This window comes from Saccoglossus kowalevskii, chromosome 7 (genome assembly GCF_978046115.1).
Source record: "Saccoglossus kowalevskii chromosome 7, keSacKowa6.1, whole genome shotgun sequence".
NCBI lineage: Eukaryota > Metazoa > Hemichordata > Enteropneusta > Harrimaniidae > Saccoglossus > Saccoglossus kowalevskii.
Window position 1 is genome coordinate 13195864 of NC_140647.1, and position 19192 is coordinate 13215055.

The 19192-nt window shown below is 37.3% G+C and overlaps 1 protein-coding gene across 1 annotated transcript; it reads left to right on the forward strand.

Moving 5' to 3' along the window:
- Positions 1 to 209: 209 nt before the first annotated feature.
- On the forward strand, positions 210 to 12334 carry LOC100375992 (zonadhesin-like). The gene is made up of 26 exons (XM_078014434.2): positions 210 to 498; positions 1152 to 1456; positions 1845 to 2001; positions 2360 to 2600; positions 2827 to 2885; positions 3067 to 3198; positions 3356 to 3379; positions 3519 to 3715; positions 3833 to 3934; positions 4038 to 4352; positions 4613 to 4708; positions 4897 to 4945; positions 6080 to 6258; positions 6998 to 7096; positions 7373 to 7433; positions 7761 to 7964; positions 8110 to 8432; positions 8706 to 8853; positions 8943 to 9152; positions 9401 to 9562; positions 10457 to 10636; positions 10885 to 11189; positions 11437 to 11590; positions 11695 to 11742; positions 11959 to 11984; positions 12173 to 12334. The coding sequence occupies exons 1-26, from the start codon at positions 210 to 212 to the stop codon at positions 12332 to 12334; spliced, it is 4227 nt and encodes a 1408-aa protein (XP_077870560.2).
- The last annotated feature ends 6858 nt before the right edge of the window (positions 12335 to 19192 follow it).

Here is a 19192-nt window from a genome sequence, read left to right on the forward strand (position 1 = left end):
AAAACAACGGCGGTTTACCGCAGAACCTACGTATATGTGAATCCCCCCGCGGCTAGATTAATTTGATGCTAAATAACTGCTTACTAACTGTTAATCACAGTCCCTCCACAAGGGACTGTGTGTTAATTAATTTTTACGTCATACTTCTTCGACTATCAGTCTGAGAATGCAATATGTATGCAAGTTTGTATGTATGTATGTATATGGCAATGCACGTTCACGCCCTCTGGTGTTATGCAGGTGCATGTGGATACGTGTTAACGGAAAACTTCTGTGAAGGATCTACTCCTGGGTTCTTCAGGGTTACTGTCGAGAACGTAGCCTGTGGCGTTGAGGGCGCCACCTGCACCAAATCTATAAGGATTACTCTGTACAATACCAACATTCATCTTGTCAAGGGATCTGATCCAGTAATCACAAATAACACTGAAAGCAGCGTCCAAGCACAGTACAACATTTACAAGAACGGCGTGTTCCTTCAGATAAGTACTCCATATGGTAAGTAGTGAATAGTTTCAGAATTTAACTTGCGTATAAATTATATGTTTATTTTTCTGATAGGTTTAAAGTGCATCGAGCAGGTTATTGAATTGGCCACCACGAATGGCTGTTCACTCAGTAGTTTATAGCGAGAGGGTCGTCACCTGCGCACGCGGGAATTGAGTTCCAAGCGACGATAACAACGCACGCTAAAAAGACGCTTGTTTGTAAACAATGACACGCTATGGCCATCTGACGCATGCGCAGGTGACGACTCCCCCGCTTTAAATACTAGTAGCATACACCCTGGTCAGACCACCAAACACGTGGTAATTTTGGATCATGTATGAATGGAAAGGTAACAAATGTCCCTGGCGATCGTTGTTGTTTCATATGAAACATACGAAACGTATAATATTCGTAGGTCACGTGATAAGGTATAAGCAAAAGTGCCAGATGGACGTGATTAGATTTGTCAACTATCTCAACAGTGGCGGATCCAGCAAAATGTATTGGGGGGGGGTCCAAGCTTCGCTTAAAATAAACGGAGCGTAAATCGCAGAGAAACTATGTGTAATCAAGTTGATATGAATCGTCATGCGTTGGGGGGGGGGGCATGCCCCTTGCCCCCCTCTGGATCCGCCACTGTATCTCAACGTGTTTCGTTCCAGACATAACAATCAGATGGGACGTCGGTACCAGAGTTTATGTCGACTTAGGCGTATCCCATCAAGGCACAGTCTGTGGTCTCTGTGGTGATTTCAACGGCAATCCAAATGACGACTTTGTGACTAGAACAGGTCGTAAAGAAGAACTATCCCACCTGTTCGCTGATAGCTGGAAAGTGAAGGATTCCTGTCCAGGGGCCATATCTGACACGATAAGTCCCTGTGAAAGTCGTCCTGAAAGACATCGGTGGGCCCAGTCTGCGTGTGGTATCCTCCTGCAACCAATATTTCAACCCTGCAATGATTATGTAAGTCTCGATTTATTGCATTTTTCATTTGATAACGATGATATGTTAATCATTGCATGAATTTGCATCTTTCAAAATTTCCTGATTCCAATTTACACACGGAGTTCTCAATATTTCAATCAAAGCATTCACGATTGCATACCTATAGTAAACAACCTTAATTTATAGGGGCATTTGTAAAGAACTGAACAATAGCTACAGTGTTTAACTCGCTTGCCTTGCATCATTCTGGGTTCTAAAAGCAATAATTGCGTCTTGACAGACTTTCTAAAAACCGTAATCAGAGATCTCCTTAGATAATCAACCCATACACCGTATATCGGCCTAAGTGTGTTTATCCACCAATCGAATGAAAGTTTGTTTCACAACATGTGTATATGTTTAACAGGTGGAGCCAAATAAATATTACACGGATTGTGTATATGATGCATGTGGATGTGACAGAGGCGGTGATTGCGAGTGTTTATGTACTGCCGTTGCTGCCTATGCGAGAGCGTGTAACGCTGCTGGTGTGCATATTAGGTGGAGAGCTACCGGTGTGTGTGGTAAGTATTATCTAACGTTCTTGGGTTTCATTTGATTTGTGTGTGTAGAATAGCTGCATATATGTGTATGCAGAAATATTGACAACAAAGGCTGGGGGCAAAGAATAGGATGGACAAGACTTGTATTCAGGAGTTATCGCCGTGACATTACCACAGAATGCCAGTGTTAACTCGATATGATACTATATATACTTTTTGTGGATGTCAATAGAGTGTTGGAGTTATGTAATAATTTACTTATATGACACAATAATGAATATGTTGCGTAGTTAAATCTGGAATTCATAATATAATTTTAGTATTTGTTCGTGGAGGATATATCCACCAGCTGCTATAATATAGCTGTATATATCAATAGGGCTGCAATGCGAGAATGGCATGGAGTATCAAGCATGCGGTGTCACGTGTCCAAGCAATTGCTACCAAGATAGAACCAATACATACCAAGGCTGCACTGAAGAGTGCGTTGAAGGTTGCCATTGTCCAGATGGATTTGTCTTGTACAAGGGTAATTGTATTGCACGAGATTTATGCCCATGCACGGAGGATGGTGTTGAATATATGCCCAACCAACTGTTTGTCAAGGATTGTATGAAGTGGTAAGTATGCCGAGGAAATAAATAATATTTAAATGCATTTGTTAGAATGTAGTAAAAAGACAGTTGTATAGACAGACAGAATAATTCCAGTGATTGGCGCAAATTAATATTCACATAACTATTATTAAATCATTAACGTGTAATTTTATATCATAATTATATAGATACATACTAAATACTGTAATCTATTGTGATATATCATGCCCACATTTTTTTATAATTTCAGCGTATGTATTGGCAACAACGAAATAACATGTTCTGGTACCAGCTGCTCTACACCTCCAGGTAAAGTTCGTTATAAATGTATCCCCACTCATGTCATTACTTTAGAGCTGGTCAAGTCTCTAGGTTAAGCACATACACACATAATGAACGGTAATAAGAACATACATATAGTGTCGTAATTTACTGTAACTATACACTCGTGAGGACATGTAATACAGTTTTTATTTCTATACTGTTTCAGTGATTGAATGTGAACCCCACGAATACCAGTGTGAAGATGGTAGTTGCGCAATTCCATGCGATGGCGGAGTTGTCGATTGTGTCGATAAAGCGGATGAACTTTTAAATATGTGCACGACTCCGGCAACCACAAGTAAGATGCTGCTATTAACAATTTAATAAGACTCATGTTAGGTAATATGGCTTAAGGTATTTTGTTCTTAGAGTGATTACAGATATTTCTCTTATGCTCTGGCTATGGAACCCTATGCACGTAATGACATATATATATATTTTCTTGCATTTTACAGCACAGCCAATACCAACGACACCAAGTAAGTGGTATCTCTTTGTATTATTGTACGTAAAATACTAACGACCATTACCATGTTCTGATAATTAAATCTCACACATATCTCCCCCATACGTGTATGCTCGTGCGTATTCTCAGATTAGTTATTTCATTATTGCTAGGATGCCCCGTGGGAATGGTTTACCGCCAGTGTGTCGATGCCTGTCCGCTGCTGTGTCACGCCAATTTTGAAACTTGCGAGTACACAGGTCTTTGCGAACCTGGGTGTCAGTGTCTGGAAGGTAGAGCTATGGATATAAATGGTAACTGTATTAGCCCACTCAATTGCAACTGTACCTATGAGGGTGAACTTAAAAAGGTATGAATTATTTTGACTTGAATGCTGTTATTTCTCTATTCTTTGAAACTCACAATGTTGCACGAGTTTTGTGGTATAAATGATACTACTACTGTATTCTGTACATTACCTCTGTAGCCTGGTTCTTCATGGATGAATGGGAATTGCGAAGAGTGTAGATGCTATGATAACAGTGTACAGTGTGACCCAATCATTTGCGAACCTCTAAATTGTCCATCAGTAAGTTTACTCTTTGTAAATTCAGCATTCAAAATATGTTATAATGCACCAGTCAGTGTAATAGATTAGTTGGTTTGCTACTATTTGTTCTTGTAACCAACAGGGCTTTGTTGAGGCTCAAGTCGGTAGCAAATGCTGCATGGAATGTGTACACGTATCAACCACTACACCCGAAGTTACTCCCACGTCACACGTGTGTCAGTACGGGGGAATGGAATGGCAGGCGTGCGCTGTTTGCCAGCTGACATGCCAACATCTCCGGGAAGGTATCACTACGTGTGAGAACATTCCTGTACGAACTGATGGCGAGGGAGATATGTGCTGTAGGTGTGCCGAGGACCAAGTTCTCGACGCGGAAAGCGGCAATTGTGTACTAAGAAGCGAATGTGAATGTGAATACCAAGGAATGACAGTCATGGTAATGGAATATTAAACTATGAACAACTGCGTAAACGCTAACCATCAATTATTTCAAATATTTGTCGCAAGACTCCAATAAAGCCGTATCCATGCCCCGGAGTTCAATTTAAGTAATAGCACACTAATTGTTGACCCCATACCGTACACGTGTTTTACTGCGTTACATATTAAAATTATTGCATTTGCTATTCACCAATCAGTGTTGCTGTACTAGGATGTATTGTATCTCATTAATATTATTTATTACATGCTCTGCAGCCCGGTTCCCCTATCGTTGTCGATGAGTGTTACCAATGCTACTGCTTCGATGGACAAGTGACGCTTAACAATATATGTGAAATTGATTGTGCATTCGTGAGTACTTTTTAATATTTATCTGAAGCATTTAGAAAACGCTTTACGCATTTATTCATTCAAATGATGTGCATTACGTAATTATTTATTCAGTACTAGACATGACATCATTTGTTTGCGTTTCTTCATTATTCATAATTTCTGTTGATTAACAACGCAGCTCAAGCAAATTTGTTTATATAATGTAGGGTATGGAACTGGTACAACCAGATGATGGATGCTGCTATTGTGAATCACGTGAGTACAGATAGTGGTAATAGTAATATATACCTTTGACTATAAATGGTGCCCTGTATTGACGAAGCGCTTCTATGACGTGATACAAAGTGTCAATTTTGTTTTGCAGGCGTACATCAAATTTAAGTTTTAGTTTCACTATTTTTTTTATGGCGAACGACTACACAGCCAAACATGCTTGTCGAGTTGAATGACAATGCCTTCACCCATTTACGTCATTTGGACGTCACAGAATCGCCCCATCCATCACTAGAGGGCTCTATCTATAGCAAGGAATAGTGTATTATTAAGTATTAAGTGTAGTTTTAAACCTGTACAAGTATGATAAAGAACTGGTGTAAACAATGTTAAATCATCACAAGGGCATAGCCCTTTAAATTTGACCATTAGTTAACGATTAGCGAGTTGTGCAGCAAAGCATTGGAACATAATATAACGTCACCATATAAGACACTAAACCAATAATTATGAAGCTGCAGAGAGTTGTGTCCAAGTTAGAAGGCTGAATATGCCTTAATATGTGTGTTATTTTCCTCAGAAGATGCATTGGTCATACACGCTACATGCAAAATATCCAGTTGATCGGTTGAAGCATTCTTGAAAAACAAATGCCCCGAATTGTGCCTATTTTTTTCAAAACCCAAAGATGGTAGCCAAGCTATGTGACTGGACATTTTCTTCTCTTAATATCTTTTCACCATACATGTTACATGCATGTCTAGTTAATCGTGCGCATGAGAAACAAATTGTGGCAAATCTAAGATGACGGCCAAAATATATATACAAAATATCAAATTGATAGATTGACGCATTCACGAGAAACAGATATCCAAACGTTTTGTCACATTTGGATGGAGATGGAGACGAAATCACGCCGCTAACGTAAATTATTGTTTTTACTCAGTTGAGAGATGCAAAATAGGGTAAAAGAGACATAAATAAAAACTACTTCCTCTTTAGAACAAATCCATTATGCCGGCATAGTCACGTGACAAAATTCGCAAACTTTAATGTGCTTTACACATAGAGGCAAAAACAACTTTTACATCAATATATCAATATAATCAACAATCGATCTGAAAGTGGAGTAAACCAAATCACATTATCATTATTTTCATAAATTCTATCCTACAGTAACTACCACAGCCCTACCAACTACCGAATTTATGTGCAGTTGTCCACCAGACAGCACCCCATGCGATGACTGTAGTGCTTGTTACATCGATGACCTATGGTGCGACGACAGAAATGATTGTGATGATGGCAGTGACGAAAGAAATTGTCCATGTGAATATGACGGTAACACTTATGAAGTAAGCTATCTCTAAAATATTTATGTCGATCCAACACAACATCGATAACTTTTATGATGGACATACATTTTAGCGTTCCTTAGTTTGTTTTCAATATCACGTGCCGGTAGTGAATGTGCCCTTTATTGGGGCAAAGTTAATGAAGTTGATTTTTGCACATCAGAACTAAACTAACCTAATGAGCAAATTCAGATAAATGTACCTCAAAGATAGACAACACACACACACATTACAATTATCTCACAACTAATTGGTATTCCGAAAAAAGTCAGTACATAACTGACATGCCTTCTACCTAAGAATACATTTTTGTAACCTGAACGTATTTATCAAATAAAAAATCAAACTATCCCTGATTACACGAAATAACGAGATTCAAAGGTAAACGAAACATTGACACATGTGTAGCACCATTTTCTAGGCAGCTATTTTAAAAAGCCACAATCAAAAGTGAATAAAGTAGTTAAATACTCAATTTATTATATTATGAGGTTAATTGTTTTCTTTTAGGACACAAATTAGAAAGATTAGGCTATACGTTAAATATTAGTCCTTACTTTTTGCTAACGCATGGTGGACACAGCACTATGGTCTTAGCTGAGGATATAACTTCTATTACATTACATTGTCAATAAAATATGTGAATATAGAGCTTTTGCAGTGCTTCACTGTTTTTCTACATTTTATACACCATGTATTCCCTTACTATTGTTTGACCATGTTTGCTTCTTATTCCCAGAATGGAGAGAATTTTGTAGCCGAACTGCCGTGTATCCACTGTACTTGTACTGATGGCAGGACAATGTGTGAAAAACAATGCAACCTCGTATGTGAGCCCGTGAGTATGTCCATATATATTATTAGGCTAACTACTAATCATCGTAACCCGATTCTATATTCTATATTTAGTGTGTCGTTGTAGAACTTATACTACACATTTACATATGAAGTATCTCATTGAAACCCAGTATAATACTATACAAATACGGCCATGAATCGGTATCCAATATATATATAGTCTTTATCAATATATTAAATATATTAAGATCGCCTCCATAGCAAAAACCCATTACCATATGGTAGAATATACAATTGTCTTGAATCTATATTACAGGGTTATTACAAGAAATTGCATGACAATGACGACACGCAGTGCTGTGAATGCGTTCCACAAAGTGAGTATAAATTCTGTTTGAGTTTGATTATAAACTAAAGAATTAAACTCAAAGAATTAAATTAATACAAATGTTGCATTTATAATTTGACACATTTTGTTTTTGATTTTCTCCCACAGCCACTACATTCTCAACTTCTACCCTACCACGTGAGTAAATATATATTATTGTAATTTCCAATTTGAAAGTGGAAATAACATAACAAACCATAGTTCAATATATAAATATCACATAGGCATCAATATTTCTACGACTTTATCACATGGTTTAAACATGTTCGCAATTTATATTCCTACTAATAATACGTCTGTATTTTGTCTCTGAAAGTATGTCCATCATTCTGTGAGTGCTACCCTGGATGTAACGGAGATCTCACGCAGTGTCCATTCAACGATGACTGTCCATCTAATTGCATATGCCCAGTCGATGCAGCCAAATATAATGGTCGATGCGCCCATGTTCCCACGGAGGAACAATGCATGGGTACCACCACATCGCCCACAATAATGTCATCCATAACTTCTATATATGGTAGGTATAGTAGAATATGTTCTAAGTAAAGCTCTTTTCTCGGACATTTGTTTATTTGAATGAAAACCAATGACTGTGATCATTCTTATGTGCAAGGTGTTTGACACTTTGCCTCCTATCGTCTTACATCTCATTTTGTCTGCAGACGTTTGCAACTGGAGACTTGGCATGGAGCCTGGAAGGTCTATATTACGCGTACAGATTCCAGATAGTGATATCCAAGCATCATCATCTGCACCAGGCCACCCTGCATATGCGGCCCGACTGAATGGAGACAATTACTGGATGCCCGAAGATTCATCATCGTCTTTAAATTACCTTCAAATAGAGCTATTAACTCGGAGCACAATTACAAGTATTGCCATGCAAGGTGATGGTGTCAGCAGCTACGTACCAAAATTTGTTGTTGATTTCAGTTTTGATGGAATGACCTACGAACCAGTAACCAATGTATTTGGTGTTGCAATGGTAAGTTTTTTTGGGCGCTTGATTTCTGTTCGTAATAAGATTATCTGACCAGATCGTGAAATATTTGATTAACCATAGCCGAGTGAAGAATGACAAATATTACATATACCACAATATTAGGTTTAAGATCAATTTTATATGACGTATTTTATAACGCGATTGAGACGAACAAATCAGAACAGATCAGACAACGGAGTGCGTAACTGCATGTTTTCACAGTTTTGCATACACCCACATGAACTAATCAGGCTTCTGTTTGTGCGTGTTATACAGGAGTTTGAGGGAAGTGAAAACCCTTATGAACCAAATGAATTCAGACTGGAAAAAACAGATTGGTTTGAAGCTAAGTTCATCCGTATAAAACCTAGACTATTCGTTGGTGCCGTTGCTATTAGAATGGAAGTGATCGGATGTCCAAGTTGTAAGTTATATTTTCATAGTAATTATACAATTGCAATCCTATTGACGAGTGTAGCTGCAATGTCATATCATATGTTTTTTATCATACAGGGTGTCCAATGGAATGTGCTTGTTTTAGGGATGACGAGTTAACTGAGGTAGAGATAATGTCCGGTGTTATGATAAGTTGTTCTGAAGCGCAGAACTGTCCACAAGACTGCGTATGCCAGCCACCTAACTACGTCATGTCCGATGATGGAAAGTGTGTCTTCAATGCACCACCGGAAACAACGACACTGCCACCAACTACAACTGTTCGCCGTAAGTATTTCCATAGATATGTATACCATGATGTCATATCCGGTGTGTCGGAAAATAATAAATTTCTCTCTGATATCTAATCTACTATTGGTTCAAAACATTGCACTCGAAGTTGTACATAAATATTATTCAATATATATTAAAAAAATCATCGAGCTTTTCCTGAATTTATCAAACTTCACAGTACACTATATCTAAGTGTCTAGTTTTCGCAAAGTTAAATTAGATGTTTTAACCCCAATACACAGATTGTCGATCTGAGTGTGACTGTCAATACGACTGCGATGCCGTCGGTGAATGTGGAGTGTCGTTGGAAGGTTGTGATTCAAGCTGCGTTTGTGACCCACGAGCTGACAGATTCCCAGCCTCTCGCTGTGGATACCACCCTGACGAAGCAGAATGTATCTCAGGTATATTGTCACATCTTTTTGGTTTTGTAAAATAACTAATCATTGACAGACCCCAAAACGGAACAGCGATAGATTCCAATGAAGCATTATTTGCGCTGTTTATCTGGTGGGCATAATTTATCAGACCATAAGGTTACTTTTCCCGCATACCTGCCTGATTATAGCATACTATTACAACTGATTTTGTTGTGCCAGGCGACATTTCAAGACATTGAGTGTTACTGTTGTCTTTCCTGACTTTTGTTTTCTGTATGTGCAAATTGCAAGTGCTAGTGCTGATACATAGTGCATTTTTGCCACAGAAGTCATATTCATGTTTAGGACTACATGACAGGGCTGTGTGGCTCTCTGTCAAATGGCAATTTGTAATGCGCTACCAGGCCCAGTCAAACACAAGCACCTGCGGACCTTAACCAAGGTTCCCACAAAGTCGCATTCGTTAGTGAATGAATCTCGGCCAGTGGAATTGGCCTGCCCATTGTGTCTGTGGCATACTCACCCAGGTTAGGGGTCGACCCTTTGATGTTCAGCCTAAGGTAGGATTTGAACTTGAGTCAACCGATCACGAGTCTGATGCAACAACCAATATGCTACCAGTGACTAAACACTTGTTGCATAACTGTGTAATGCCCAAGGGTACTGAATAGTTAATCATAGGTTAGAAAAAATAGTCGGCTCAATTTACTTGAAATTTTGAGTTATACGCAGGAAGTCTTATTTTATTATATATATATATTAGTTATTATATTTTGCCATGTATTATTGTGACTTCATAAACATATAGTATAATATGAGGTAGTTGGTGACGAGGATGAAGAAATATTCTGGTATACTAGACCATCTGCAGACACCCCATTTATCTTCTTACCAACACGTCCTCTCTTTACTACACAGAGTGTCCTGATTATTGTCTCTGTCATAAAGAATGTGGGGCTACAGCGGGTGAAATCTTGCCAGGTACATGCGCCGATCCTTTAGAAGGTTGCGCCGACGGCTGTCAATGTCCCCTTGGCTTATTACCATATGGAAATGGAATGTGTTATAACCAGACAGTAATATGTGCTGACAACATAGGTATGTGTCGAAGGAATTTAGCTATACTTGATTGTTGAAATCCTTTTCCTCATTTGCATACTTGTACACAATAATGAACCCACCTATACTACAAGCTTTCCATGTGTTCGATGTCAGGTGTACTAAAATGCAGCTCAAGTGTCATAAAGGGAAGGATGAAACAGTGGACATATTTTTTTATGTTACCATTTACCATCTTTGGTGATGTATTGTTTAATGTATAACACACATTCTACTCTATTGTGTAGTGAGGTGTACGATAACCGGTCAACCGCCTTCGCCACTTCCGACATCCTACGACTACAGCTCTGTTGATGATAATTTACCTCAGGATAGTAGTGTTGGACAGTTAGATGGAGTCGCGTGGAGACCATTCGTAAATAACGTAGGCGAGTTCATTGATCTCGTGGATTTGCCAGACTTTGCATTCGTTACTCAGTTGGTTGTACAAGGTGATGATAATGGGAATTATGTCACTAAATTTTCCGTGGATAAATATGTTCAATCGGAGTGGACACCAGTTATTGATCTGTCTGTTTCATCTTCACCTGTTGTAAGTATACGCACTACACCTATATAAACTCGGCAATACTATATATACTATATAGGTTCACGACTACATAGACCATTTCATTTTGACATTACAACCATCTTTGTCACAACATTGACGGCTATGATAGAGCTTTGCCATTAGTTTGAAATTGAAATGAAAATATTTTCGAATAAACTACCCTCAACATTATTAGTTGTGTACAGCACAGTTACCATGACGATTTAATTATTATCCTCACAATCTGCAGGAATTTGATGGGCCTAGTGATGGAAACGCACAAGTCACTATTGATCTTCCTGGAATGGGACCAGGGCATATTGGTTTCGAAGCCTCAAAACTTAGAATAAGACCATTGGAATGGGTTGGAGCCATCGGTATGAGAGTGGCTGCGTTAGGGTGCGGTAAGTGTCATTTGATTCCAGACAAAATCCCGATTGCATATCTTCTTTTCCTATAGAAAATAAACATCATATTTTATATTTCTGTGTATATGATTTTCTTACAGCTCTTCCCCCTCTACCATCAACTACACTGAAATCAACCACACCTTGGGGTATGTTTACAATTCACTTCTACACTGTTGCAGACATGTACTAAACACCGTAGAAGCGTTTGTCTGTTTGACGTTGTTCAGATTACAAAATAGTTAGCCTCACAATAAAGAAGTGGAGGGATTTGATATGCATAAATGAAAAATGTAAAAATAAAGAATTGGGTATATTTATATGTTTATTATAAATTTGATTTACTTTTCTTATCTTCCAAACAGTATCGACATCAACCCCAGAATGCACGGTAGGTTGATTTGTTATTTATTGTATATCTGGTAAGAACTAACATAATAGTAATGACTATAGCATCATAAGTGATATATGCTCAGAATTGGTGTGTGATTCTGATAGTGCCACTCTGCCTTGATGTGCATTAATTATTGTTTCTTGTGAATATACTGATAAATTACTGCGCATGATTGTAAATTACAGGAGGATGGCCAATGGACACATGGACCTTGTATGACTTGCAGTTGTGTAAATGGAAAGATAGATTGCTTCCCAGATTGTCACATCACCTGTCAGGAGGTAGAAATACTTTTCTATCGTGAAATCAATCTAACAAATGAGAGATTTAGTTATGCAAGCAACTAGAGGCGTACTAATCAACATTAACATGTTATTCGAATACAATCTGATTTTAGATTTTCGTAGTAGTGTAGCAAACACATTGTGTTGTTTGATGCTGTTTGTTGATAACCAAATTAGATTACACATCAAATGTGTTGGCTTTACAGCACACACAATAGTAAAATCACACTAAAATCACATCTATTATAATAATGTTTTTTGTACGTATCTAAACAATAAGTGCATATGCTTAATAGAAAATGTCATTGTTCCAACAAATGAATACGAATAGGTGTGTACTACATGTAAATTTTGTTTTAGTAATCATAAATATACAGTATCAATATTGCAAATTATACATTCGTATTACATTTTGAATGTGTTTTTTTTTTATTCAGAAATGCATTTCTTCACGAATGACAATTACGTTGTTTATGGATGTTTTTTCGTAAATTGTATTGGGAATACTGAGATAATGCATTCATTCCGTGTTTAGGCTTTTAAAAAACTGCTGATCAACATTGTTTAAACATTGAAATACAAGAAAATCAACCTAATATGTGGTTTCATTAACAGGGCGAAGCATTGGTAGAACATGACGGTGCTTGTTGTGAATGTTTACCAATAAGTAAGTAACGCTGACATAATATCTTGTGATTGTCGTGTACAATATATTGAACTAATCAATGATAGTATGGGCATGACATCATCAGAAGCGAATCTAACAAATTTGCCTTTTCGTTTCAGGTAGTACAACCTACACAACTCCAGTTACTACAACAAGTAAGATATTTTGGTTCATTTTTAAGGCTTTCTTAATGTTCGTATTTAAATATATATATGTATTGGTCTGTTGTTGAGTATATTGTTACGGCATCGTAGTCTCATAACAAAAGAGCCGGTACTAAAAACCTATTTACCACTTTCCGTCTGCTGCGAGATCCCGCGTCACACAAAGGTCTCTGCGTCGTGGTGACGACAAAACATTGCGCGGAATTCGACAAATGTAATTTTTGGGGGTAATTTCCACGCTTAATAATGTGCTATACACAATTAATGGGGGTAAATTGTGATGAAGCAAGGCTATCTCAACTGCATATTCGCTTCTGAAAGACCGGCATCTTGACAGTGAACTATATAACATATAAAATGAAGTTTCAAAACAAATCCTTCGATATTTTCGGCACTTGTTTGTCCTCGGCTTTCATGTATTACGCTGGATCTCGTAGTGGAGCCCACATTTTTGGGACAATTCAGTTTGTATCGAGTTAATTATATCTGCTCTTTTCAGTGTGTATTCCACCATTTGAAGTCGGTGAAGCAAGATGCTGCAATTTCATGGCGGAATGTGCAATGGATGCTCATTTCTCTGGACATACTGCATGTGCGTGTCCAGGACTTAGTGTTTTCAATGGAACCCATTGTATTTCACCAACAGAATGCTTGTGCCTGCATATGGGAAGCTACTATTTGGTAGGTATCTTTGTGTATGTAAAATGAACTTGGATAATGATAATGTCATTGGCTGTCAGGCTGTAATAACCTGAATGGTCGTACTTATTCTGTGTCAACTTGTAGCAGTTTTTTCTTATGTTTTAATTACTTTTACTGCAGCCTACAGCGACATGGACATCACCAGCAGATCCATGTGAGGATTGTGTATGTTTCAATAACGAACCCATATGTGAGAAACGACCATGTAGTCACGTTCCTGATTGCCCGGAGGTAGGTGAAACTGGTATAAGATATATATATATATACATATATGCTGCAGCTGGGCTGTGAGCTTTGCTTGTCAAGAAGTGGTAGGACAGAAGAGCGATATACTAAGCTCCAATTATTCCAGTTGTTGATGCATACGATCTAAAAAATACGCCCTTCCAGTCCAGTTCAGGGGAACTAGTACAGCTATGGATACGCGTTTATAATAATGTACTTGGTTATGATTTATAAAACGCGGAATAGATATTATTGTATGGCCTTATAGCTGAACAAGGATTGTAGGTAGCGCACTTATTGACTACCTAAGGAGGTTTTTCAATGCGTTGTTTTTGGTTTTCTTTTGTAGGAAGAAAGGTACATACCGTTTGGTGAATGTTGTGCAGTGTGTCCAGGTACGAATATATTTCCATTAATATTAACACAGATTAAATATATTTACTAGGTGGCATTATTAAACTAAATTGAATAGCATAATGCTCATTTCAGCGATTTCTACAAAACTAAATATGTGTTTTAGTTGACAAATATTCTCTATTTATTCATAGAAGTACCTACCACACCGTCTCAATCCACGATGCCAACAACCCTTCCAGGAAGTAAGTCTGCATATTCAATTCATAAATAGTTATAGATACACCGAGATGTTTATTAGCTTATTAATATACTGTGGTTTTGTTTCAGTTTGTAATCAAGCGTTGGGGATGGCCTCTCGCGGAATACTAGACGCTCAGATTTCCGCCTCATCATATGAAGAAGGTAGTGAACCAGCAAATGGCAGGCTGTTCAACCAACAGTCATGGTCACCTAAGGAGAGTCAAGCTGGGCAGTGGTTGCAAATTGATTTTGAATCACCAATGAAACTGACGAAAGTTGTAACCCAAGGTAGCGGCAACGACAGAAGTCAGGTTGTAGATAAGTACGAAATGATGTACAGTATCGGTGGCGATGTCTGGGAAACTGTAAAGCAAATACCGCAACCAGTGTTTGGCGAAGAGTTACCTCCTATCGATGAGTGGAGTAATAAGGTGAATACACCTTTCGCGACCAATAGCGATAATGTAACGCAAATAACGCCAAAATGACGTAGATGACATATGCAATGTTGTTCAAACAGACAACTCTGTTTGGTTTTGTCGTCGGCCATCTTTTAGAATATAGCTAATCTCTATTAACGGATGACCATATCTCTATACAATTTCGACGCACTCAACAGCGTCCTTTTATTTTTATTAGACATATAAACTTATTATATAGGTATATTTTGAATCTGGCGTAGTCCGCATACCCTGACAAGAATACAGTATAACATTGTGTACTATAGTCATGTGATGCCGTTGCCATGTGATTTTAGCAATGTCGTTTTATTGTTATTTTCAAAACTAATCATGCAACAAGCTATGGTACATAGCTGGTGAAATCTGTATGAACATAACATCGCATATAAATAGTGAAAATGCAAAGTATTACATTATTGACAATTGGTTACGCTATTGCCAAATAATTTGTATATGCATTATCAATCAACATTGAGTCGAATATCAATGCTATTGGGATTTTCTGATTATTGTCCATTTCAATTTAAATAATTGTATGCATATTTTCTAAACAACGCCCCGTATATACACAATATTTATAAATGTAATGTAATATATAAACACAGGAGTTTGATGGCAACTTCGATGGTGATATACCCGTGGAGCAGGATATACCAGATTACGTACCAAGTATGGTGTCAGTCAGAATTGTGCCTGTCATATGGAAAACTAAGATTGCGCTAAGGGTCGAGTTCTTTGGATGCCCTTACGAAGGTGAGCGTCTATGAACACCGATTCAAATGTGTATTTTCACTTATGCAACTGCTGTGGTAGGTTCATGTAGAAATATTAATTCAAATATTTATATATCAAGAAAATATTATAAATATAATTAAATTAAGTTGCCATTATTTGTTATAGCCCTAGGTACTCCATCGGTAGCTACAACTACGTCAGGAACAACCTTGCCAATTTGTAAGTTGATAACATTAATTATTTTCACATATAACGTAATGGTTCCGTAGGAATATGTGCCTTTCCATTATCAATAAATCTCGCCGATATAGTAAACTAAAACCTTAAAACAATATAAGTGTAGATATTAACATGTCAAGACATTGTCAGTTGCGTGGGACGGCAATGCTTGACTAGACGAGTGTCACAGAGGTACACACAATTACATATTCGCAAATCACGAATCTGGTTCGAGAGTATACATTTCTTCTATATATTTGATATGGTCACGTGTGAAATGTTTTCTATAAATTTATTGATGTTTCCGTTTTGGCACGTTATGGTGAGGCGGATGAGTCAAATATACGAAATGGGTAGAATATTACACCTGAAAAGAATATACACAAATACGAGTTCGTTTGGAGAAATGATGTGCAGCATTTTATGTAAGATAGTAATTGTGTGAACAAAACAAATCAAAACGTGATATGGGAATTATTTTAATCTTCGTGATAGGTTCTGGTGGCAAGGAATTCGTTGAGTGTCCATGCCATGCAACCTGTACTGACTTAGCGGACAGTTCTTTCACATGTGATGGTAGCTGTGAAGTGGCTACTGGTTGTGATTGCCCAGTAGATATGGTTGAACACAATGGTGAATGCATCTCTCCATCCGAGTGTCCATGTTATTTTGAATACAATGATGTTAACGGCGAAAGCGTTTCTATTTGGATGGAAGTAAGTAACGTCGTTTTGTTACTAGATGCATACAAAATACAACTGTTTTACTCATTTTTATGATTAGAATAGTTTTGTAAATAAATTAGTGTAATGTCTATTTATTCTTCTACTGGAATGATTTTGAGTATTTGTTTGATTATCATTGATATGTGTTGTAGTAAATACAACAACAGATTTGTATATATTTCATTTTATGAAAAAACGTCTCTACAGCTTCACCAAAGCATACACAGTGGTGACTGCGACCTGTGCCAATGTCTGATTTCAGGAATTCTATGTGTACCTGGTCCTTGCAATATTCTTTGCGAACCGGTGAGTGAAATGTAGTTTTACCAGATATTGGAAAATCAAAACACTTAGTAATGCTGGCATTTGTATTCACTACAGTGTGTAATTGTGTTTTTTTCAGGGATACGAATTGGTAGAACCAGTTGGTGGATGTTGCTACTGTCTAGCTATCCCTACGACAACACAGTACCCAACAACATTACCGGGTAAGTTTCCAATCGGAATACTGTTCAACCGAGTTTAATTTAAACCGGTAACAAATTAAAAATCAGACAAATGACTTTATTAATTACTTACTAATATAAACGCGTTATGCGAGAAAGCCTATAACAATATCAAAACAATTATTTAACAATTATAGCTTGTCAATACCCTTTGGTCTATGAGGAATGTTCTTGTAACAAGACCTGTGATGGAACAGAGTGTGAAAGCTGCGAGGCAGGATGCTTCTGCCCTGAAGGTTTGTTCATGGAAGGCAATAGATGCATTCAGGACAGTCACTGCAATTGCGTGTACGAAGGTATAACATATTTGGTACGTATATCTGTCAATACTATTTGTTGGTTCGAGTTCGATTCAGTGGCGAAACTTTTATTTATTTATTCAACTGTTTTGCTCGCTTTTTGTTTTCATCACCGTACAGTATGGCGAAAGATGGAATATTCAAAACTATCCCTGTTGGGAGTGTACATGTCAAGAAAACAGCGAAGTTTTTTGCGATCATCTCTGTGAAATAACTTGTGAGGTAAGCTGTGTGATAGAGCCAATTTATATCATATTGCACTTCTGTATGCCAGAATACTCACCATCCTTATTGACGCATGTGTCATTGCAATATTTATGGTGTGCATTACGGAAACTTTGTCATGAATACATAGTTACACACAGTTGCAATAATAAAAAAAAAGTTGTTTAAACACAGCTTGTGCGGAGAACACATTTGTCAGACACACTAATATGACAACTAGCTAGTTTAATTACATTTATGTTCACATGTGTTTGGTGATTGAAATTCTAGATTTCACGTAAAACCGAAATACAAAATAATGAAAATGTATGTCAATGAAAGCGTTAATAGATGGATTAAACAGATCTGATTCCATTACATTATCAGTTGTAAACATCAGACGTATAAAAGCAGTGTAAACTTTCGTGTTTCTCAATATATTCTTAGGAAAACGAAGTTTTGATTCGTCCTGGTGGATTGCAATGTTGTTATTGCGAACCAAGTAAGTATTTCCGCTATTTTGTAATGTATATTTAGTATTATTATACATCAGTCACAGTAACGCCATAAGTTACAGCGTGCCATAATTTTGCGGTATTTTATGGGATATTTCATCCTACCATATAAGGGAATGCAAATTCCAAATATGGAATGATTACGCGCGAATGCATCCTCTAATAACAAAAACAAACATGGCTTCCACCAGAGTTTGATGATGTATTCTTGGAAGGGAACGATGTATAATAATAATAAGGTTATTACGAGAATACCTCAAAGTATGCACTCGATACTCCAGCTGTGCTGTCTTCGTGCATACGAAGTATTCTCGTAATAACCTCATAGTATATGTATTCGATATGGAATAGTCTGCTCAATCATAATTTGTATATTTATTATTTTACACGTTTTTTATGTATTTCAGAACCAACAACAACTCCAATTATCTCAACAACTGCGCCTCTTGCATCCACGCCGATAAGTACCACGATTAGCCTGTGCTATAACGGTTGCTTTGATGTAGATCTCCAAATATGTTTCCAGGTTTGTATACAAAATATGTAATACTGTTCAGAAAACTAATGTTGACATTTGAAATACAGTATCGATCTTTTTGTTATTTACATATAACTAAATCGAGTTCTCCACGATAAATCAAGTTAATCATTAGCGAATATCACTGTCAACATTTACTTTTGTGACCATTTTTGTTGACAACTGCACATGTTACTGCTAAGACACATATGTTAGCATATATAAAAGCATGTGCTTATTGTGATTACACTATATGCCATCTTCAATGATAATATCTAAAATCTGTTGTGATATTTATTCAACATGTTCAAGGTAAATTTGTTTATTATTATTAAAGGTTAATGAAACCTGGAAAGGACTGCATCATTGCGAGACTTGTGAATGT